We start from the raw sequence: 24,955 nt of genomic DNA on the forward strand, positions 1-24,955 counted from the left end.
TATTATAACGAGGAAGTCTACTGCACCCAAAGTGGGTTTATTTGCCTGACCAATCTTTTCATGTTCGTGGCGGCCAGGGCATGCAAATCTCTTATGATCTAGATACCCAGGTTTCTCACTTCACTTACTGTTAAGGAGAAGAAAACTCTAATCTCCAAATCATCAGATTGTTTCTGTTTATATTCATCATTTGGCTGGAGATATGACCAAATTCCTCAACTCAGTTACACATGGGACAGCCTGGGCTGGATCTGATGTATATATAGCTAAATCGCCAGCAAAGAGGGCTACCCTAGTTTCAAATCCCAAGTATTGGAAAGAATTTGCACCTACATCAAGCTTTAATTTTGGCACTGAAGGTTTTATGTATAGTTAAATGAGAGATGGTGATGGCACACAATCCTATCTCATGGCTCTGGTTATGTGATAATCTGCTACCAAGTGTCCTTTTATGCAACTATTGGCATATAAGGCCTCACCCAAAACATTTTAGAGTGGCTCCAAGGAAGTCCTAGTTCACGCCTGTCAGAGGCATTGACAGCACCTAATGTAAACACTGCCAATAGGCATGATTGAGTTACGGCAGTATCGGTGGTGCTTATTATTCCATGGTATCTTCATGAAAAATGGCTTGAAGCTTGCTTAATCTCTAAGGAGGAAGCTAGAGAAGCATTTATAGGCTGAGAAGTGAGATTGGCCGGTCATATTTTACAGGGTTCTTATAAGGTTTTGGAATTGGAGAAAAAGGTGCCTATAACCAGAGGCTCTGGGGTCTTGCCCCGTGAGAATTGCTTTGAAAAGCTTGGACATTAAGTGGATTACCTGGTCTATCTGTAGTTTACACTCCTCTGATGGCTTTCCTGCGGTCGTGCATACTTTCAGTTTCCCAATGCTTCGCCTGACATCCAGTTTACTAAGTCTTTCTAGAGATAATCATGAATTGTTAAGTTGCAAGATATTCAGGCCATCTAACCACTTCTCAAGTGTGTACTTGTCTGAGCAGAAATGTTCTTGATAGATATGTTAGAAATAGTGAAGAAATATTTGATCTGGTCACTGTCAGCAGGCTTTGTATTGCTTAAAGGGTCTCCTATCACCTGGTTGTAACTTTACCTTGCTTTGGTTTTGCTTTCCAGGCTAACAATGTGCTTCACGATTCTCCATACTCAAAGTATTTCCGTGTACTAAGCTCCCACATCCAGCAATTGAGTTTGTCAGGTTTTCAGTAGTGTTTCCCCCCCGGGTGCTTTCGGGTGTCCCTACATTATACTCACTAAAACTCTTCTGCTTTCTTGTTCCTTCTGGAGGTTCTCTTCTAGAGGCTTCTCTTATGTGAATTTGATGATCACCATAAATATTTCTGTTTAAATAGTCTTCTTAAATAGGCTTTGTATGCATCCCTAAATAGCTGTTTAGAAGCAGAGCCAGTAGTATTGTCAACGACAGTCTCTGTATCTAATTGTATTAGCTCTATTGCAGATTTGTTTCAAAGTATTTTTTAAGCCAAAGACCACCTTTTCTGTTTTGGTTGGGGTCCTTATTTTTAACAACGCCTGTTGGATTTCCTCGATGTAGGAAGCTGGCTCTGTATATACTATACCAAAGTAAGGTATAGTTTGCACAGAAATCAGGGAGTCCCCAGAAGTATATCAGAGGCTAAATTAGGTAAATACTAACACCTCTCTTTGTGGTAGTGTTGGCGAGCAGTTAGGCTTATCCAGAGGGTGTGTTAATCATTTATTGTATTCACTCAAATCAAGGACTGATACATACACTCAGAGACAGAGTCCAGACCAATTCGGTAAGTATCAGTAAGATATATTTAGGTTTTATTTTAGAACCAAGCAGGACTTGGCACAGGTAAGTAAAATGCACATTTTTGTTATGGGATCTCCACATCTTGGGACTTAGTCTTTAAAGAATTGGGACAGGTGATTGATCTGGCACTCTCCCCGGAGCCTGCACTGGCACTGTTGGGCTACTCCCTATCGATACCAAAAGGGGCCCTTAGGTTGGTTGACATGGGATTGCTGCTAGCTAGGCGCAGAGTAGCGATGTGCTGGTCACGAGGCCCGATCCCTACGATAGCTCAGTGGTCGAGTGACATGTTGTTTTGTAGCACGCAAACGGAGAACTTCAGTGGCCTTCTCCCACCACATAGTAGACCTAAGAACTTCTGGGCATTGTACAAAACATATATTGCCGCCAGAGACAGGGATACAAAATCAACCAAAGTCGATATCCAGGAGTTGAGGGTGAACAATCTTGCTAAATAGTGGCGCGGGGCTGGGCCTAGACTTAACGAAATGCCATGAGTGTTACATGTTGATGCTGTGAGGGGACATTCGATTGGCAACTCCATGATTTAATTACAAGGGGGTGCAGAGTGCAGAGCTGTGGTGTCTGAAATGGGGCTGTGGGCGGTTTGGACTGATAACAGGATGACGTTGGATATGACCTGCCTGATAACTTTTGGATTTGTGCTGTATGTTGTCTGACCATCATGTGTCACTGTAATTGCCATATTGAAGTAACTAGTCTCATGTTTGTTTTTGAACAAAAACTAATAAAGTATTAACAACAGAAAAAAGTAAAATACACTTTCAAATGCAAGCCTGTGCATGGAAATGCAGTTATGGTTGAATTTGCAGTTGTTACAGGTTCATATTACTTTGAAATGTAGTTTGAATTACACAGTAATTACTTTCAAATTACTTTTTGAGTACTGCGAGTGGTATGCTTAGATACCACACCGTAAGTTCATGCATTAGAAGGTAAGTATGACTTTTTACACTTTTCAATTGAGCTCACTGTCCTCCATACATTAACAGTTCCACACTTAGAACATTTTTAGGCCCACAATCCATTAACATGGGTTCCTCTGGGAGACAAATGGTTATCGGTTTTGAAGGTTAGTACTCGACTCAGGAGGGTGAGTTTTGGTGGTTAGGACCAAGGTTCCCCAAGATCTAGAAGGACACTCAAGTGCACCACCAGCGGCACTGGGGCGGCCGGTCGTGGAGTGCAGGGGCCCAATATTAGCCAATGGGGCTAAGGGGGCCTTCGCTTAGGGACTGCTGGTATTAAGCGCTCTACAAATCGCAATTAACATAACATAAAATAACTGCTGACAAGCAGGCCACTCGGGTGTGGGAGCAAAGCTCCTGGTGTTAAGGTCAGCACTTCAGGGGCCAACAACCAGCACAGGAGCTGCACCACCAACAGCACTGGGGCGGCCGGGTGCAGGATTCAAGTCAGACGTGGGGGACCCTGTGCTTTCAAATGGAGACCTTATGTTTCGAAAAGATGCTGCAGGCTCGGGCAGGGAGGCTTCCTGAAGGCGATCACCGGCTGGAGAGATAAGTTGGGATCTTGTGGGATGCCTGGACATACCGTTGGTTAGGCTACCGAAGGCCTTGCTGCGTCGAGTGCAGGGGTGTCTTCTGGCGACGGGTTTTCTTACCAGCTCCGGTTGTGGTCGGCGGACCCTTCAGGTTGAGGCTACAGGCTTCGTCTTGAGGGAGGTTGGAGATCATTAGATCCCAGGTCAGGATCGCTGGGGAGACCTCCTTGGGGTGTTGGGTCACTCGAACTCGGGCCGTAGGCGTCTGGTGCAGAGTGGTGCAGAATCGCGTAGACACTGTTACCCGGATTCTGAAGGTGAGTTTTGGGTTGAGCAAATCCGGTGCTCATGGGAAGCAGAGTCTGTGGGAAGGTTGCAGGGCAGCTCCTGCGGCCTCTTGGGTTTTTTGGCTGCTGTACTCACCAGGTTTCTTGCTGTAGGCAGGTCGTAGATGGGACAGGCTGGTAGGGCTGGGGCCAAGGCAGTTGGTGTTTTTTCTCCTTCCTGGGTCAGCACAGCTCTCTGGTCCTTCTTCTTTCTTCCTTGAATCTGAGGAGGCAAGGTTCAGGGTAACCCCAAATACTAAATTTAGAGGCGTAAGAGGGGTGTACAGATTGGGATCAATAGGTCCCTTCCTTGTGGTGGGTATACCCCCTATTATACCACCCTCCAGTGGGAAGTGACATGGGCCTCTTCCTATTTGGATGAGTCCCCTCACCTTCAAGATGGAGAGGACTGAGATGTGTGCTTTTTCTCGCCTCCCCCACCTGAAGGGTGGGGTTGGCAAAGGTGGACACACCTCTCTTCCTAGCTTGATTTTCCTGCCACTTAGACCGCCCAAAGTGGGGGCCAGAACTGGTGGGAGCCAGTGTCTGGGGGCAGCAAAAGGCAGGGACAGCCTCTAGAGGTGGCAGGCCTTTGAAGCTTCCCCTTTCGTGGACCCAGCCCGTCCTGGAGCAGGCATGACAACTCTGCCTAGGATGGGATTTTTTTCTAGACCCAAAGAGCGGAGGCTCTCTATCCAGGGGTCCAGAAACCTGTCTGGTGGTGGCAAATGGTGGGCAGCCATTCAGGAACCACACCAAGGCTGGTCGATTTTCAGGGGGCATCTCTAAGATGCCCTCTGAGTCCATTTTACATTAAATCACACACTTGCATCTGTGGGGGTTTAATATGCTGAGAAGATTGCAACCAGACTTCCCAGTTTTTAGTAAAGCCATTATGGAACTGTGGAGTTAGTAATGACCAACTCCCAGACCATATACTCTTTATGGCTTAGCTACACTTACAATGTCTAAGAATGGACTTAGGCACTGTAGGGGTACAGGCCTCATGCGGCTGTATTCTCACCTTATGACTGGTGTGCCCTGCTAGACGGGTGACTGATCTAGGCCTCGGGCAGTGGGTTGCAGGCATGGCACACAGGGATGTGTGCCATGTTGACTCTTCACTTCATTTTTTCCTGCACCAAGACACGCAGCCTGCCGTGGCAGTGTGTGTGTGTGTTAAGGTGGAGGGCCTCTAATGGTGGCTCAATAGCTGCTGCAGCCCTTAGAGGCCTTTCCCTGGTCACGGTGCCCTGTAGCCAGGGATGTGCCAATTGTGGATACAAAGGTACAGTCTTGGGAAAGAACACAGGCTCTGGGAACCTGATTGGCAGGGACGCAGGGCACATCAAGTCAGGTTGCATCAGATGTCAGGCAAAAAGTGGGGGGTAGCCATGCAAAAAGGGGCACTTTCCTACACACGAAATCTGTCCCCAAATTACTGACTATTCAATAGTAGTCTAAAATAGAGAAGTGCCTGTACTTCTTGGCATGTATAATTTTCACCCTCCACATCACACAAATCATGTTTTTATATCAAGAAATGCAAACGTGCATATTAAATTTTGATTCGTTCTAGGATTTCTTAAAGATAACATTAAAATCCCTTGATATCATCCTTGATATATTGCTTAAAATTCTTTGAAGTATACTTGGGTCATCCACTTTATGGCCATAGTTGAATGCAATAGTATATTGGTGTTCCTTCTTGATACAAGTTATAACCCATAAACACAACTGGTCTGCTATAGAGTTGGTTATGCCTGTCCTGCTTTTAGACATTTTTAATGTTACCACTCCTTTGTTATTACAAGACTGACAAGTGCATACTTTGTGCTAAGCCTTCCTCAGAGAAAAACCTCATTAAAAAAAACGAGTCTCTTGTAACATAACAACATCAAGATTTTGTTTTTTTAACTATTCAAAAACTCCTAACCTTTTCAATTCTACCCTTGAGATGTTGTCATTCCATGTAAGTAGTTTTAACTATCTCATCCAGCAGTTTCACTTGGAGTTGGCCACATTAAGTGGATTCATACTATCATATGAAGATTTTTAAAATAATTTTTCCCTAACTTGCACCTACACCGTGAAAACCATACAAACCTCCAACCCCCTCCTCCTGACACTCTGTGACCATATGGGCTTGCCCTTTCCCTTTGGGCACATCCTGTTCCTTTTGCTTATTGCGAACTATAGTTTCTAGCACCATTTTTAATCTGCCCCTACCTTCCATCTGCCTCAAATAATACATCTTGTTGTATCAGGTAGTTATGGGCAAAGTGGCAAATGTTATCTGTTCAGTTGTGTCTAGACCCTTGAGCTCATCTATTCTTTTCCCTAGTTTAAAAGTCGATCCTCTATTGCTCTTCAGATTTTAAAACAAATTAGAAAGTTAAAGCTTTGGATTGAAAGAGCCTTAGATAGAATTTTGTCCTATTCAAAGTAATTTTGAATGTTCACTAGGATTTTTCTGGGTTTCTTGCTATTCTGGTTTAGCTTGAATGTATTCCTGTGAACCTTTTGTATTTCATGTTCCAGGTCATTTGGGCTGTCCTCGCTTTAACATGTTCCTTTAATAGTTTACCAACAAGTGTCTTACCGTTTTCGCCTTCCATGACTATGTGCACATTTGTTATACAAGGGTTGTTTATTGCTGCCTTTCCATTATTTCCAGTCTGTCCAGTAGGAATTTGTCACCGTCCTGGTGTTTAGATTTGGCTTGAGTGTTTTTGGGTATACTGCAAGCCTTCTTATAATGCTTAAGGCCTAGGGTTTTGAAGGCAAAGTTGTCTCGTGTTTTATTTTTTGTTTCTTTAATTCTAACTGTTTGCTTGTCATTTTGTACTTGTTGTGTTTTAAATTAACTGAATAGGGTGGCAAATTGTTATTATTGTAACCAGTTGCTTAAAAAGTGGGCATGGATGCTACCTCTATTACAGTCCCTCCCGGATTCCTATAGAATCTGGGTCTTCCAGTCATGGCATGAGAAGATTGGCGAGAGTCATTTGAGACGTACTTGGAGGCTGTGGATGGAGATGTATTTGTGACTAAGCAGAAGCTAGCAGCATTAAAGCACAAATTAGGTATTGAGGGGAGGAATGTGTTAAAGAAATTCCCTACACCTTTGAACCCTGATGGTCAGGGAGAGGACATGCCAGATTCTGATGAGGTGCAAGATGATGAATATCTGGACACCATGAGAGCTCTGGGAGAAAACTTTGGCAAGAATGTAAGCATAGGTGTCGAGAGACATCAGTTTTCCTCTCCGGCTCAATTGCCAGGAGAAACCATTGAACAATATGTTTCAGTATAAGAGATCAATTCATTAGTAGGACCAACAATGTAAAAATCCAGGAGAAATTGTTAGAGTTAAAAGGCCCCTCTTTAGACAAAACCGAAAGTAGAGCACAGCGAATAGAGAATACCTCTAGATATGTAAGTGAACTAACTCAATTATTGCCAACAAAAAGACAAAAATTATGTCAACAATGTAAATATTGTACATAAAATTAAAAGGAGATTGTGGCCGAGAGTGTTCTCCAAAACACTGGTAATGAAGGAAAAACGTTCATGCTATAGGTGTGGGAGCACAAGAAATACAGCAGAATCTGACATATGTCCTCCCACAAAAGCCAAATATTTCAAGTGCAAGAAGATTGACACTTTTACAGAGTGTGCAAGTCAGAAGGGCAAAATGGTGGCAGATATGAAGTCAGTGCTTTGAGAGATCTATATAATAAGCTTCAAGATGAGCAGGATGGTGTGCACGAAGTTGAGGTGTTGGTTGTATGTCGTGGAGATATGGTGGGTGAGGTAAAAGAGGCATACTGCCCTCCGAAGTGCACGTTGAAGATTAACAATGATGATATCTCTCTGTGAGCTGATTCGTGTTACCTGTACACTATAATTGACGTGGTAACATGGGACAAATTGGGAAGTTGTAAGCTATTTCCTCCTGACATAGAACCTGAGGGTTATTGTGGGTGAAATTGCCTTTGGTGGGATATTTTGAAGGCACAATCCAATTCAAGAGTAGGTCGGCTAATGGGAAGATTTATGCAGTGAAGAGAGGTAAGACATTATTGAGATGGAAGGAACGAAAAAAGCCCTGGGTATGATACTCAGTCCCATTTATCCTGATCAAGTTCTGGTCATGGAGAAAGCTGACAGGTTGAAGTGGAGTACCAAGTATCCTAGGTTGTTTGCAGAACAATTGTGATGCTAGGAAAAATGTGAACACTGCATCATTCTTAAATCAGGCTGTTACCAAAAAGTACATAAGTGAGGAATGTTCAGTTAGCGTTGCTAGAACAACTGAAGGCAGAACTTGACCGACTCTACAGGGCAGGAGACTTTAGGCCAATAGAATCATCTGAATGGCTCAGCCTTATTGTGTTGACATGCAAGTCTAACGGAAGGTTGCACATGTGCGTAGATTTTATGGACCTCAATGAATGTATATTGGTTGATCGTCATTCCCTACTGTAAATAAATGAAATGGTAATCAGTATAATAGTCAGTTCTTTTCATCCTTTGATCTGGCTAATGATTATCACCAGGTGCGACTACATCCTGAGTCAAAACATCTGACATCATTCATAACACCCGAGGGTGTCTTCCAGTTTGTGCGGATGCCATTTGGGTTGGCATCAGCGTCTGCAGTTTTTCAAAGGGTTATGTACTGCATTTTGAAAAATCTTACAAATGTACTGTTTTTCCAGGACAATATCTTGGTATGGGGAGCAGACATGGAAAATCAGGATTGTGTGTTAGAAGAAGTAATGAAGAGACTGCAAGATGCAGGTTTGACTTCCAGGGTTGACAAATGTAAATTTGGTGTGACACAGGTGAAGTACCTAGGACACACATTGTCAAGTGAAGGCATAAAACCCAAAATAAAACTAGTAGTGGTGATTGAAAGTGCACCTCCTCCTATTGACAAACGGCATCTTCTTTCTTTCCTCAGGTTAGCCAATTATTATTCTAAATTTGTAAAACTTTTTGCTGACAAAGGTGCATGTTTTGCGGGTGCTTATGAAAAAAGGGCGTGCATTTCGAGTGGAGGAGAGAGTGTCAGGCTGCATATGAAAATATCAAATGAGATATTGGTAATGTTGTCTTCCGGAAACCGTTTAAGCCCCAGGTGTGGTAGATGCAAGTGCTTATGGTCTTGTGGCTGTTTGGATGCAATGCAAAAATTACCAGGAAAGGGCAGATGCACACGTATCGTAGACAGTAGAAGGAACTGAGAGCAAATACTCAGTGATAGAAAGAGGAGCTTTGGCATTCTGGTGGTGCGTGCAGTACGTTAAGACCTATGTATGGGGAACCACTTTTAAGTTACGTACAGACCACAAACCTTTAGTCGATTTTTTTTCCACAAAGGGTGCTGGAGGCGGCAGCCAGGATCACCAAATGGTTGTATCGCCTTCAGGAATACAATTTTTTGTTAAAATATGTTCCAGGGGCAAAGAATGTGAATGCGGAATGTTTGTCACGATGGGCTTTAACTGTGGAAAAAGGGAACAAAGAGGATGATGACAATGAGAAGTGGGTTGTGGTGAATACTGGAGAATCATGTAAGAGTGCCACTTCAGAAGAACAGTGGAAGGAAGCATTAGACATGGATTAAATGTGGAAGCAACTCATGCCATGTTTGTCTCGTTGTTGGAAAATGTCCCTCTCTGAAGAGTCACACCAAGCTTTTTGCCTTCCTCCTCCTCTTTAAGCTCAATTCTTTTTGTTGGCTTTCAGACTCAGACCACTTTACCGCTGCTGACCAGTGCTAAAGTGCATGTGCTCTCTCCACTTAACATGGTAGAATTGTTTTACACCTGTTTGGAATATTTCATTTACTTGTAAGTCCTTTGTGAAGTGGAATACTATACCCACCCAGGGCCTGTAAATTAAATGCTACTGGTGGGCCTACAGCACTAATTTTGCCACTCACACAAGTAGTGCTTTAAACATGTCTCAGGGCTGCCAATGCAGAGCCTGTGTGTGCAGTTTTACTGCCACTTCTACTTGACATTTAACCCCTTCGCTGCCAGGCCTTTTCTCCCTCCTGTGCCAAGCCTTTTTTTGGCTATTTGGGGTAGTGCGCGATGAGGCCCCTGTAACTTTTTGACCACATAAGGTATCCACGCCAAATTTGCGTCCTTTTCTTCCAACATCATGGGGATTCTAAAGGTACTCAGGGTTTGTGGATTCTCCTAGAGGGGTCACAGAAATGAGCCAAAATACAGCAAAAGTTTTTTTTTTTTCGGAAAAATGGGAAAAACGGGCTGCAAATGCAAGCATCTGGGTTTTTCCCTGCAAATGTTATCAAAAAAGGGCTTGTGGGGTTGAAATCACCATTTTCCCAGCTTTTTGGGGATACCAGACTTTTGTCAGAAACCCAACATTTTTTACACAGTTTTGGCATTTTCTGGGACATAGCCTATTTTTGCAATTTTTTGTGCTTTTCACCTCCTTCCAGTTAATGGCAGAAATGGGTACAAAAGCAATAATGGATCCTGGAAAGCTATACATTTCCGAGAAGAAGACAAAATTCTGAATTCAGCAAGGGGTGATTTGTGTAGATCCATCAAGGTTTTTTTTATAGAAACTAACAGTTAAATATAGGATAAATTGAAAATTAGTTTAAAAAAACAGCCTTTTGTGTCAACGTTTTCACCTGTAACTTCTTCTAATTATGACAGCTCTTTGAAAGCAATATACCATTACATCCGCTGGACATTACTGGTTGTGGGGATATATAGGACTTGTAGGTTCACCAAGAACCCGACGAACCCAGAGCCAAAAACTGAGCAGCAACTTGCAATGGTTTTTTATTATGTACCGGGTATATAGTAATTATTCTGTAAAAATGTGTACATGGAAAAATCGGTATGAAAGACACCTATGTATTTCTGAAATGGGAACAAAATATAGAGTTTAGAAACAGTAGATATTTTCACATTTCTGAAATTGGGAATACTCATACTAGCATGAGAATTATCAGTCATTTTTTATAATGACTTCTTTTTTACACATTATCTTTCATTTGGAAGGCGGAAATGCATCGAAAATCAATAGATAATACCAGTTCCTTTACAAATCTGAATTACCCTAAGTTTCCCGATAAAAATGGTACCTCACTTGTGTGGGTAGGCATAGTGCCCGCGACAGGAAACGGCGCAAAACGCAACGTGGTCACAACTCAATATCGCAGTGAAAATTTACCCTTTTTTGGCAAAGTGCCTAGCTCTAGTTTTTGAACCCTAGTTCTGCGAGCACCTTGGGAAACCTAGCAAACCTATATATTTTTGAAAACTAGACACCCAGGGGAATCCAGGATGGGGAAACTTGACTGCCTCCCATCAGGGTCTGTTACCCAGAATCCCTTGCAAACCTAAAAAATTGTCCCAAAAAAACACATTTTCCCCACATTTCTGTGGTGGAAAGTTCCGGAATCTGCGTGGATCCACAAATTTCCACCCACCCCGCGTTCCCCAAAGTCTTTCGAGAAAAACGGTACCTCACTTGTGTGGGTCGGCCTAGTGCCCGCGTCAGGAAACGGTGCAAAACGCAACGTGGTCACACCTCAATTTCGCAGGGAAAAATGACCCTTTTTTGGCAAAATGTCTAGTTGTAGTTTTTGAACCCTAGCTCTGCGGGCACCTTGGGAGACCTAGCAAACCTATACATTTTTGAAAACTAGACACCCGTGTGCTTCCAGGGAGGCATGGCTTGCGTGGATCCCCCACCGTTTCCTTACCCAGAATCCCCTGCAAACCTCAATTTTAGCTGAAAAAATCACATTTTTGTGTGGGAAAGTTGTGGCATCACCGGGCTCACTCAAATTTCCCACCACCCAGCGTTTCCCAGGGTCTCCCGGTAAAAATGGTGCCTCACTTGTGTGGGAGACCCAAGTACCCGCGACAGGCAAGGGCCCAAAACGCAGTGAGGCGACATCAAAATTGCCTATCTCAAAACCACCTGGTTTTGCAAGGGGGGTCACTTGGGTTTTTGGCCCGGTACTCGGCGGCCATCTAGGGAAACCTACCAAACCCATACATTTCTGAAAACTAGACAACCGGGGGCTTCCAGGGAGGTATGGCTTGCGTGGATCCCCCAACGTTTCCTTACCCAGAATCCCCTGCAAACCTCAATTTTAGCTGAAAAAATCACATTTTTCACACATTTTTGTGTGGGAAAGTTGTGGCATCACCGGGCTCACTCAAATTTCCCACCACCCAGCGTTCTCCTGGGTCTCCCGGTAAAAATGGTGCCTCACTTGTGTGGGAGGCCCAAGTACCCGCGACAGGCAAGGGCCCAAATATTTTTGGGATAGGCAATGTTGATGTCGCCTCACTGCGTTTTTGGCCCTTGCCTGTCGCGGGTACTAATTATTAGATACCATAGGTCAATTTAACCTTCCCAGGTATCTTCACTAGGTTTTAATCATTGTCCAAATTACCCTAGAATAAACTATTTTCAATTGGGTTAAATCTGGCCAATTTTTATCTAAATTCACTATTCACCCCAAAAAAACCCAGCTCCACTGTAGTCAGGTGTCGTAGCACACCCGGATGGCACTCGGCTATCTGGGTGGGACCTCGATGATGAAGCATGTCACCAACTAGGTTGGTGAGTGAGGGGTCTTCTTAAGAAAGATTATTTCTTCACTTGCTCCACGTGCCAATATCCTATAGACAGTTCTCTGTCATCTGGGAGTACTCCCTCATTTTGTTTGATATTATAGTATTAGGGGACTGGGAGTGACCCCCTTTAATGGTCTACCATTATAAAAAAAAAACTTTCTCTCCATTTTTGTTTTGTATTAAATTTTATTAACAAGAGATTTCACAAAAATGAAATGCATTGTCAATAATTAAATGGAGAAAAAACTGAACCAATGACTCGCAGCTCGTGAGCTGTAAAGCCACTGCAAGGCACCAACCGCTTTACAGACCTTTCACACACCTTTCATACGTGATACACACAAGACCATTCGCACCACCAGGCACAAAAACAACACATTACAAAATTCACAAAAAGGGACAAGGTACACCCTGCTTCAGAAAGGCAAATATTACTGCACAGCCATCTAATCCTCAAGCACACACACATACTGGTTGGATTTGGCACGAGGGTGAGTGATGGTTCAGTATATACAATTGTATTAGCAAGTGATTTCACAAAAATGAAAAGGACTGTTAATAATTGAAAGGGCGAGAAACTGAACCATTGACTCACAGCTCGTGAGCTGTAAAGCCACGACAAGGCACCAACCTCTTTACAGGCCATTCATACACCTTTCATACGTGTGAGACATACAAAACCATTCACACCGCCAGCCGCGGTCCCATCACATAACAAAACTCACACCAGCACACAGCGCCATTCAAGGGCCCATTACTTTCACACGCCCACATTCCTGACACAGCAACAACACAAGCTGATGGATTGCGTGGAGTGGCACTCAGCTAGCAGTGTGTGTAGTGACCAGCAGCAAGTCACTACTCACACACAGCCAGCCGAGCGCCAGTCCACGCACACTGCTAGCCGAGCGCCAGTCCACGCACACTGCTAGCCAAACACCAGTCCACGCACACCGCTAGCCAAGCGCCAGTCCAGGCACACCGCCAGCCAATCGCCAGTCCAGGCACACCGGCAGCCAATCGCCAGTCCACGCACACCACCAGTCCACGCACACCGCCAGCCAAGTACCAGTCCATGCACACCGCCAGCCAAGCACCATTCCACGCACACCGCCAACCAAGTGCCAGTCCACACACACCGCCAACACATTTAGGATTTTTTTAGACAAAAATAAAAACACAAACAAATCGCAAATAGATACAAATCTACAAACACAAAATCTGAAACTAAATACATTGCACTAACGCCAACCTTGAAACAGAATCAAATTTTTCAAAGAGTACAGACCAGGCAGTTCACTTTACCACTCATGAATGCTCCCAAAAATTCTTTTACATGTGGTACGCTCTAAAACAAGCAGGGACACACAGCCCAGGTTTAGAAGGACAGTCTGGGCATTACATACGAATCTCCTTCCGCGTACCTCTTTGCCAACAGATTCTGCATCTCCTAGTGGGAAAATCTTTTGACGGTGTGGGAGGGATGAAATCAGGAAAGTGGCGATCTTTCAATCGAACCACATCCTCCACCACTCCAAATCTAGGAACACTTGCCTGTTCCACAACAACAAGGCTAGCTATCACAGAGTGCTGAAACTGAAGAAATGTCAACTTTGACGCAGGAGAACACTCCTTGAACACAATAAAAGCATTGAAATTTGCTAATTCGAAGAAATGGATGGCCAACTTCTTATACCAAACATAAGCCTTCCGAATAGCAGAGTAAGGTTCCAACCTCTGATCTACTCTGTCAACACCACCCATGTGCTTATTGTAGTCTAGAATGCACACAGGTTTGCGCACTTCAGCAACCTGACCCAAAACAGCCACAGGTGAAGTACTCTCATCATGGATGGTAGTCAGCATGTACACATCCCTCCTGTCCACAAATTTTACAGCTAGTAGTTCATCACTACGCAAGGAACTGCACTGCCCCCTCTGAAGTTTTTTGCAAACAAGCTCTTTCGGATAACCTTTACGGTTAGAGCGGATTGTGCCACATGCAAAAGTGTCCACTTTATACAATTCCTTAAATAATTGCACAGCAGTATAGACGTTATCAAGGTACAAATGATGGCCTCTGTTAAACAGTCTTCTAGCAAGAGCCCACACAATTTTCTCTGAAACTCCAAAAGTGGACGGACAACCTGGGGGGTCAATAGTAGAATCTCTACCAGTGTACACACGAAAATTAAAAACATATCCTGTCCTACTCTCAGACAACATATACAGCTTAATTCCATAGCGTGCCCTCTTGCTAGGGATGTACTGCCTAAAAACCAAACGGCCCTTGAACAAGACCAAAGACTCATCAATAGATATTTCTTTCCCTGGAGTATAGATCTCAGAAAATCGATCTGCAAAGTGATCAAAAACAGGCCAAATCTTAAAAAGACGGTCACAGTCAGGGTGATCTTGTGGCAACGCCATAAAATTATCAACAAAATGCAGCATACGTAGCAAAAGTAAATACTGATTACGAGTCATAACTGCAGGAAATATGGCAGTTGCCAACAAGGGGCTAGTAGACCAATATGAAGCCAAGGTTGGCTTCCTTACCACACCCATCAATAAAGTCAAACCCAAAAACTTCTTAATCTCTTCCAGATATGTGGGAGTCCACCGGGTAGCTCTAGACTGGGGCCTAAGTTTGTCGCTGTTGTCCCTCAAAAACTGTTCAGCATACAAATTCGTCTGCTCAACAATCTCACCCAAAAATACATCATCCATAAACAACTGAAAAAACTGTATAGGCAAAAAGTGTTCACAATCCACTGTACACCCTGCATCACCGCTAAAGGCAGGCAACACCGGCTGCACCATGTTTGGATCAACCCAAAGTCCAGCACTTCCAGTAGTAAGCCTAGCAGCCTCAGACTGCAATCCAGATGCCTCTTGCACCATCGGCACAGCAGTTTCCTCCTCCTCTAAGACAGGCACTTCATCCGCACTGAGAGTTGCTTCATCCACACCAAGAGTACCTTCATCTGCACTGAGAGTACCTTCATCATCCGATGATTCCATGTTGAGAGAAAACTCACTGCCAGAATCTTCCCCTCCCTCCTCTCCCTCAGACACACTGTCAGTCTCATAATTATGCTCAGAGGAAGATTCAAGAAGCATACCAACCACCTGTTGAGCAGTCATTCTACGGCTAGCCATATTGCTTACTAATAAAGGTAACTTCTCAAACAAGTCAACAACAACAAACACTTTGTAAAATAAGTAATAAACAAAAAGCACCTTTATCAAAAACTCATATATACTCCAAAACAGTACCACTCACTTGCCAGAGGCAGCTAAACTACTCACCACCACCTACTCTGTACAGACACAATATGGATCAACAATATCCCACTAAAAAAGAAAGAGAAAAGCAATTACACATAAGACTATGCAAAAAACATCGCAAAGGATTTCATGCTCAAACCACTAACTAAATATGCCGCCATTATGACATCGCTTACAAAAAAATTCATTCAGACATTACAATATTACTCATTTGGAGTAAATACAACAACAAAAAAATTCTTACCAAAACAATGCAACTACACAAAACTGCAGAACAACCACTGTCGAAACCGGAAACAGGAATCAAAAGCGTTAGACTAGAATAAAAAGGAGAAAAAAACTTTAATGTCACATATGCATATAATGCTCTAGACCATCACGTACTGCGCAAAATTTATTGCTTGAACCTCCCATTTTCAAGAAGGAAAGATCGATGGCCCAATCCTTTACAAGCAACGCAACGAGAATCTGGAACTCAGCCTCAGCTCCGGGCCACCCCCTCCCTCTTCCCAGTCCTTCAAAACTGACCTCAAAGTTCTCCTCCTGCAAAGACACTTCCAAACTTAATTCACACCCTCTCTATTGTCTGAAGGAAGTCTTTACATTATAGGAAATTCTGTTCTCCATGCCCGTAGAAGTGCCTTCCCAGTGTGTTCCTGTGTTTTGAGTGTCTGCCATTTATTGCACTTTTATACCTCTACTTGTACTTTGTACCCTTTGGAACTTGCACACATGTCACTTTTCCTCCTGTAACGTATTGTTTGCTACCTCTTGTATTTTGTTTGCTTTTGATACATGCACAATTACCACCATTGCCTCATGTAACGTAACGTTTGCTCTTGTTTTCAGAGTGTCTGCCATTTATTGCAGTATTTTACCTCATGTGACATCCATCAGAGAGCTGCGTGAATAATTACCTGGTAATCCCCTCAGCACAATGCAAACATGCACATACATGACACTGTTCAGGGATCTATCATCTACAGCTGACATTAAATGACAATTCATCATGGTCCCCCATTAAAGCAGTGCACTTTGTGATCTGCATGGTACATGTTCTTTGCAGCAGGCACATTAACCCTCTGTGCTACCTTTCCAGGAGTCAACCCTTCCACTACACAAAACTCCATCTCTCTCTAGGAAGAACATTAACCACCAAAGTTATCATGACATTTTAATTGTTTCTGAAAATTGCTGGAGGCCAGGAAGGAGGCAGCAAGTTTTTTTCAAACCATAATATACTTGCAAACACTACGCACCCACCCGAAATAGGTACCCAGTGAGGTCACACTGTTCGCATCGCCCTAACTTGCTCAAGGTTCATGTGACCTCAGTGACAGAGTCACAGCGACTGGATCACTGTTGCTCTAGGGTGTGCTGCTTCGTAGGCCTGCCCGCAAGACTGGAGATGAACTTCAGTATGGATTGTGGTGGACAGGCCTTCAAGGTTAACCCACAATTGACACCACTAGGGTACACCTGCTTGTGCTAAGACATCAAGCCTTCTAAGGTCTAGTGGGGTCTTCTACGGTCTAGCATGGGAATGTGCTCCCTCAGTACAGTGGTGTGGTGGACTGGTCATGAATGCTGAACCCGGTTCCCCAGTTCCAAATTCGACAGCTCTGGCCATAGTGCCACTTCCCCACTGAACACCATACTTTCCCACTGAGAGAAACTCGCACTGCCTTCAGCTATAACCTAATTGTGCCCACTATAAACACTTGGATGTGGCTCAATTCAAATTATGCATTTGATAAGAGTAATATGCCACCTAAAAAAAAAAAAAAGCCACCACTCATAGGGAATGCAAAGCATGTGTAATGTAAGCAGAAACAACATGGTTACCTAAACGATCTCTCACTAACTATTCAGAAATCAGCGAGTGGCTTCACCTGAAAAGTTATGGACATGACTAGAGGGCCCTGAAGGGAACCGTTTCACTGTCCATTGCTTACATCCTTACAAAACGTAAGCAGTATGGTATAAAAAGACCACATCCATAAACACAGAGCCATGGTACACATTGTGTTTTCCAATCCACCTATCAACCAGTTATTGCAGTACCTCCAGGAATGGTACACTCTCCCAACCTGGGAACAACAATGCTGTTCAAAGAAAGACGAGAAAACGAAAGTAGCACTTCACTGGCAAACTCTGTAAAGTGATGCTGGTGTATTTGGATGTAAATAAAACCAATCTGGCCACTTTGCAACCCCTCTGTCTTGCTTTATTTAGTTAGGTATTTAATTCTCATATAATACATTCTATTTCTCTCCATCCTGGTGCACTTTGGATTAGAACATTTCAAAAGAAGGGCATTTCTCGGCAGAGCGTTTTTCATTTCTGGATCCATTTCACAGGGAAGCAACTACAAACACACACGAACGAAGCCGAGCCTCATGGCATGCCTTTGGCCTTCCGCCTACATAGTGCCCCCACCCTAACCAAACCCACCGATGCCAAAATCCCTCCTCCACAGCCCCAAAACTCACCTTCACTCTCCGACGCGCAGGAAGCAAATGGCTTCCTGCGCCTCGGAGAACAAAGGGGAAACCTCCAATGACGTCAGCGCGCTGACGTCATTGATGACGTGGGGGTGGGGGGTGGGGGGAGGCAGGGGAAGGTCTTCCCCTGCCTTCCCAGTAAAAAAAAAATGATCGACCACTCACGGGGGTGCGCCAGCGCTTCCCCCGTGGGTGGGTGTCATGACGAGCTGGACTCGTCATGGGCACAGCGCGACTGTGCTCCATGACGAGTCCAGCTAGTCATGGGCACAGAACGGGTTAAAACCCTTTGCCAAGCCTTAAACGTGTCTTTTTTTGCACATAAGTCAACCATAAAGTAGGCCCTAGTATGCCCATAGGGCAGGGTGCTGTGTAAGTAAAAGGTAGGGCATGCACTTTTAAGTTTTCCATGTCCTGGTAGTGAAAAATACCACAAATTCTTTTTCCACTATTGTTAGGCCTACTCCTCTCATAGGTTAACATTGGGAATTCCTCAATACACCTTTATACTGCAATCCCTGATTAGAAAGGAGTAGCTGGGTCATGTCATGTTTTATATCTTTGGAATGGTAATTACAAATCCCCTTTACTGGTAAAGTTGGACTTGACATTACTAGTTTAGAAATGCTGCTTTAGGAAAGTGGACATTTCTCTGCTCTCACCGCTCTGTGTGCCTGCAGGCTGCCTCCAATACACATCTGGGTTTGGTGACAGCTACACTTGGTGCATTCCCTTTAGACCACCACAAACACAGGAAGGTTAGGTGTGTCTGTGTACTCATCTGCACTCTGATGGCTCTTCTTGAGCCTCAAGGGAGGGAGGAGCTTACACTTACACCTGAATAGAAGGGTCCTGTCCCCACACAAAGGGCTGATTACCCCCTACAGCTTGTCTGGAGCCAGGGCTGGGACGAAAGGGCTATTGTGCACTTCAGAGACCTTTCTTCGAAGTCACACCCTCTTCAAAGGCACAACTGGGTATAAGTACTGGGACTCTTACCCTACGAGCTCAGACACTTCTGGACCTATAAAGAACCTCTGTCAAAAGAACTGTGTGGTGCTACACGGACTGTCACTCTGCTGGACTGCTGCTCTGGATGAACTGCTTTTCTGCTGTGCTGTCCAGCTGCCTGAAGCTCTCCGACCCTGCTGAGGGAGAGCTGGACTCTGTCTTGAGCCCAGAGTGATCTCCAAGAGCTTGTTTGCTTGCCTTCTGTTGCTGAGACTCCGGGCTATCAAAGTCTCTACTCTGCTCCTGTGTCTGGTTCACTGGAAGTGGACCAGATACTTGCACTAGGGAAATCAACACATTTCCAGTCTGCTTGGAGCAAAAGCGGCGCATCAACCCTGTTGCAGTAGTAGAATCATTGCTTCGGACTTGGAACCACCTCATCGTATCCACAACTACCTCTTCGGAACCAACACATCACCACCACTGCGTGGAGAAGATCAACACATCGCTCCTCTAGTGTGGATTAACCTGGTGCATCGCCTTCGGAATCAGCACACTCGGAACCGGCACTTCGCTCAACAGACCCAACACATTGCAGCAGTTCCCTGGAGAAATCCGATGCAAAACCCCTCACTGCGTAGGGATCATCGACACATCTCATGATGCGACAAGGATTAAAGTACTTTTGCTCAGTGGGCCCTGCGTTGGTCCTGTAGCCAATGTAGGGCCCGCTGGTCTGCGCTCCATCGCGGGTGGCCTAAACTCTTGCGACAAGATGACCCCCATTGGTGCTTATTGCTTCTAAATGCTAGAACTCTTTTTATTTGTTACAACTTCATATCCTGACTTCTACTCATTGGATATGTGTCGTTTTAGTCTCCATGTATTTATAACATTATGGTCTATCTTTCTAACCTGGGTTGGTGTATTTTTGTGGTGTTTTCATTGTGCTATTGTGTGTGTGTTGCACAAATACTTTGCACATTGCCTCTTTAAATTAGCCAGGTTGCTCTGTGCCAAGCTACCACATGGTGAGCACAGGTTATATTTTAGTATATATCTGATTTACCCTGACTAGGATTATGATTCCTACTTGGACAGGGTGCATACCTCTTCCAACCAGAAACCCAATTTCTAACACTCTTGTTACTGGACAATCCGATAGTGTGAAGGAATTTGGGAATTACAGAATAGTATAGTCATAGTTGGTTCTTATGGATGGAATTCTAGGAAGAAATGGAAGGCTAGTAGTGCCCAAAGGGGTACGTGCGAGATTGTTGGAGATGCTCCATGAGGGCCATGGAGGCATGTCAGCCACAAAGAGGAGGGCTTGAGCAGACGTTTGGTGGCTTGTGAAGGATTTGAAGGCAGATATGCAATAGTTTTTGTGGATTCTTTTTCCAAATGGCCAGAGGTAGCTTGTGGCTACCTCCCAGGATGCTTATTTCCGCTCCAGGGAGGACCTGGCTTGACAGTTTGGGCTGGACTGTTCCCATGAGGCACAGGGTCAAGACTGATTTGCCTATGGCTGGGTCTAAACTGGGGCGGCACGGTGAGCTAAACAACAATTTATTTAACCCAGATCTATTGACTGGGGGTGAATGTTTGATTTGCTCTGCATTCCGTCCATCATCTGTGTGTCTATTGCTTTGATTTAAATGGGGCAACAAATAGGAGCTCACACTAACAGGCATATGTATTTTTCTCCTAGGCACCACAACCTAAGCCCAGACAGATATATCCTCCAACTGAGAAGAAAGTTTCTTTTGTGGACACACCTCAATCCTCAAATATTGTGAGTCTGAATTATGTCCGACATTCATTTGAAACTCTGCTTCTTGATTTAATCAAGAAAACTGTCAGTTTAAAAATGTCTTTTAAATTATTTTCTTTTTTATGCCTACTTATGGCCTGATTTAGATATCGGTGGATGGGTTACTCTGTCACAACGAGGATGGATATCCCGGCCGCCAAAATATAAATCCCATAGGATATTATGGGATTTATATTTCTGCAAACGTGATATCTTACCCCGTTGTGACTGAGTAACCCGTCTGCCGATATCTAAATCAGGCTCTTAGTTTTTCTAAATTGCTTACAGTTCCAAGGTGAGAGTTGCACGTGCAATGCTGTACTCCACATTATGGTGGCGGAGCCGCAATCTCAGAATTTTAACATATGTATTAAGTGTGCCCCTGTTAAAATAATTTGTTCATTTTCTTTCAATTTAATTTTTATACATAATTTTTCCTTTATATAGAATTTAATAGCATTCAGGTTCTCAAGTACTATGTATCTGATACCTTCCATCTGCTCCCAGTGAGCCTCAGTAACTAAAGATATTTGTTTTACTGCATCTACAAAGGCATAGATCTTGTTAATTTATGACGGAAAATATAAAGTGAAACAGATCTAATCTAAACAGTTAAAAAATGAACCCTAACAAATCCTAACATTAGTATGTATACATTTATATATATGTATATACACATACATATATACATTTTATGGCGGATACCCTGGGCACTTAATAAAGCACTATCTGAAATTGCACCAAAAACTTTGGGTCCGCTCTTCGTCTTTTCTGCATGGAATGGAGTAGCTGAGGAGCTGTTCAAGGCGAATCCTGTTACATACATATATACATATACACACACATATATATGTGTGTGTATATATATATATATTTATCGTAGGATTTCGCCCGGAACACTCCTGCAAACCAGCACTCTCGAAGAAAGCAGGAATAGACGAACACTGACCCAAGATGGAAGTGAGTAATAAGGTCTTTATTTATCTCACAGCAATGCCTGCATGACGCGTTTCAGCCTTCCAGAGGCCTTGATCACATGACACCGAGGCTTAACAGGTTTGTATTTAAAGTGCTAGTGCAAATGAAAAGTGTGAAACGATTGGCTGACGCATAAATAGCGCAATAGACATGGAAAAAATACATTTAGTAAACAAACGATGATGTTCAACAATCAATGAAAATCAACATCAAAATTGTAAGTGCAAATAACAATTGGTTTAAACAAATCCTTAAGAACACGGAAGACACACATGATAAGTGCAATCCAATTCTAAGGTAAAACCAAAAGAGCACAGGTTAAAAATCATTCACGTTGTAAAAATGAACACCTGTATGTGCAACGATGGACAAAGTTGTGCAAAATTAGCAATTTGTGCAAATAATACCCAAGTGGGTAGAGTCCAGATGATATTGATGATCAGTAAACATACAATTGAATAGTCTATCCGTAATGGATACTAACATGCCTGCATTAATGTGCCAATCATAGTACAATGTAGTGTGCAAAGTGCAAAACAGTGATACAATAAGAATTGTATTGAAAAAATAATGATAAAAAATCTGAATAATAGATGGTTACGGAGGCTGACCATTATTTAAAACAGTAAAAATCTCTGGAAAACTAATGAATAACATGGTTTAGAGACAGGTGAAGAAATCTTCGCTAGAATTAAGGCCCTGCGGTGTCTTGGTATCCAATTCTAGGATATATCGAGTTTCTAGTGCACGAAGCAAGAACTCACGGTTCCCTCCCCGTCTCAAAGGGAGCACTGTATCAATGACATAAAATCTGAGAAGTTCACTTTTATTGTCATGTCGCTCTTTGAAATGACGTGCAACTGGGTAGGAAGCATCACTACCATTTATAGCCCGGATGTGCTGGAGTATCCGCTTGTGAACCTGCAACTTGGTACTACCAACGTATTGCAGGCCACACGGACACTCCAGCACATACACAGCAAATTCAGTCTTACAGGTAAGTAATTTAGTGATGGGGCGAGGAGTATCGCAAAATGGAGTGTGAAATTTCGTTCTGCTGGACCCATGTCTACAAGCTTTGCAGCTGGAACAACGTTTGAAACCCTTGCTCGCCTGTAACCATGTTTTAGTGGAACCAATTTCAGGACTGGACTTAACCAAGGCATCATTCATGGAGCGCGCTTTCCTAAATGTAATTACCGGACTAGCTGTCATCAGATCCCCAATGACAGGGTCATTACAAACAAGGCTCCAATTTTTCTTTAAGATTTTACGTAAAGCTTGATGCTGGCGGTTATAGGTCACAATCAATCTGACAGGTTGCTTATTTTGTACCACTGTGACAATGGGTGCTGTCTTATTTAAAACCTCATTTCTAGGAATGCGATTGGCTTTTAGGATTGCACTGTCAATCATGGCGACAGTGTAACCTCTGGCCAAAAAAAGTGCTTTGCTGGCTTGTTGAGCTTTGACACACTCCAACTCTGTGCTACAAATGCGCCTGATGCGCAGCATCTCCCCATAGGGAATGCTGCGTATGAGGTGCACTGGGTGATGGCTAGTAGCATGCAACACAGTGTTGCCCGCAGTGGGTTTCCTAAAAAGTTGTGTCACTAAATGGTCATTATTGACAACGATCTCTACATCTAGGAAAAACACAGATTCCTGGCTGATGTTGGAAGTAAAGTTTAGGTTCAGTGTGTTGATGTTAAGCAAATCGATGAAATCAAGAGCTTGCTGTTTGGTACCTTGCCATATCAAACAAATATCATCGATATAGCGAAGCCATAAAATCACATGTTTGGAAAATGTGTCATGGTGCTGGCCAAAGAGGACCTGTTCCTCCCAGCAGCCCATATGCAGACAGGCATAGCTGGGAGAAAAACAGGCCCCCATGGCGCCACCTCTGACCTGTTGAAAGTACTGGTTACCAAACATTGCGGCTTGTGCTGCGAGGGGCAGCACAAGCCTCAATGGAAAAAATACAGGATCCGACCGCCAACATAGCAGTCAGTTTGTAATCTGGAAAGCGGGACCTCCGAGTCCTTGTCGGGCGTTCCCGCTTCCGTTACGATGCCGGTCGTACGCGTGTCCAACTGACATCATAATCGGGCCTATAGTTAAATTCTGAGAAAGTATGTTGGTTTCCCTGCAAAGTGCTATATGCTTCTTCTTTCTCTTGGACACCTGTCCTTTGGTTTCGCCTTTGTACCCCATTTAGATTCAGTCTAAAGTGGCTATGTGATGAGTTTCACAATGCCAAATTTATAAACTAGTTTAGGAGTTTCGGAATCTGCATTTGTTTGTTTTATTATATATATATATATATATGTAGTTCTCAAGACCAGCTTACCTAAAATGTCTGCCTCTCTATCAAAGTCATTAAGCATAGGATTAGCACAGTGCCATCCACGCCGAGATAGAAAGGGACAAAGTCTTTTGCCATTTCTACAGCAAAGTCTTTAAACCTATGACTAGCATAGTGCTGTTCATGCGGAGCTTTAAAATGACAAAAGCCTTTTACCACTCTAGGCACAGTATTACAGCTTTGAATTGGTAAAATACCAACCAAACCAACCTGAAACTATTAAAAGCACTCCCTGACAGATGTTTCGCTCTCATTAGAGCTCTTCAGGGAGGTATAGCTTTGTCCAGACACAAGAGAGCACCCAGTATAAGTAAAAACAAATCCCTTTCTGATGGATACATCTGCCTATGGATTCCTCACCTTTTGAATTACTCCTGCACCAGCATTCCACAGAAATTATTTTCTTAGCTTTCCTACGCCGATGAAGACGTCATAATAGCACGGCTCCGCTCGCAACTCTGTATGACGTCACCGGAGCAATAAGAAGACCTCGTCGGCGTGCTGACGTCAGTTCACTTTTTTCCGCACTGTCGACGCGTAGCGTTTTTTTCCTAGGGACTCTCCATTTTATTGTGATTACTTTGTTTCTGTCCCTGCAGGGAGTGTGGGGGCCATATGTCAATCAGGGACTCCCCACAAAGACTGTCTTGGGTGTCTTTCTTCAGACCACAACGTCGAAGGGTGTTCGTGCTTTCGTAAGTTGAACCCGAAGGTGCTGAAAGAACCTGAAGCC

At 43.6% G+C, this 24,955-nt stretch overlaps 1 protein-coding gene across 4 annotated transcripts in view; it reads left to right on the plus strand.

The window, feature by feature from the left end:
- RPGRIP1L (RPGRIP1 like) overlaps window positions 1–24,955 on the plus strand; it is a 673,080-nt gene that overhangs the window by 365,137 nt on the left and 282,988 nt on the right. For all 4 annotated transcript variants that reach the window (XM_085639033.1, XM_085639032.1, XM_085639035.1 and 1 more), the window contains exon 19: window positions 20,775–20,858. In XM_085639033.1, coding sequence (XP_085495159.1) covers window positions 20,775–20,858 — 84 coding nt within the window. The remainder of the gene's footprint in view (window positions 1–20,774; window positions 20,859–24,955) is intronic.

Source organism: Triturus cristatus, chromosome 12 (assembly GCF_964204655.1).
Source record: "Triturus cristatus chromosome 12, aTriCri1.1, whole genome shotgun sequence".
In the NCBI taxonomy this organism is placed as follows: Eukaryota; Metazoa; Chordata; class Amphibia; order Caudata; family Salamandridae; genus Triturus; species Triturus cristatus.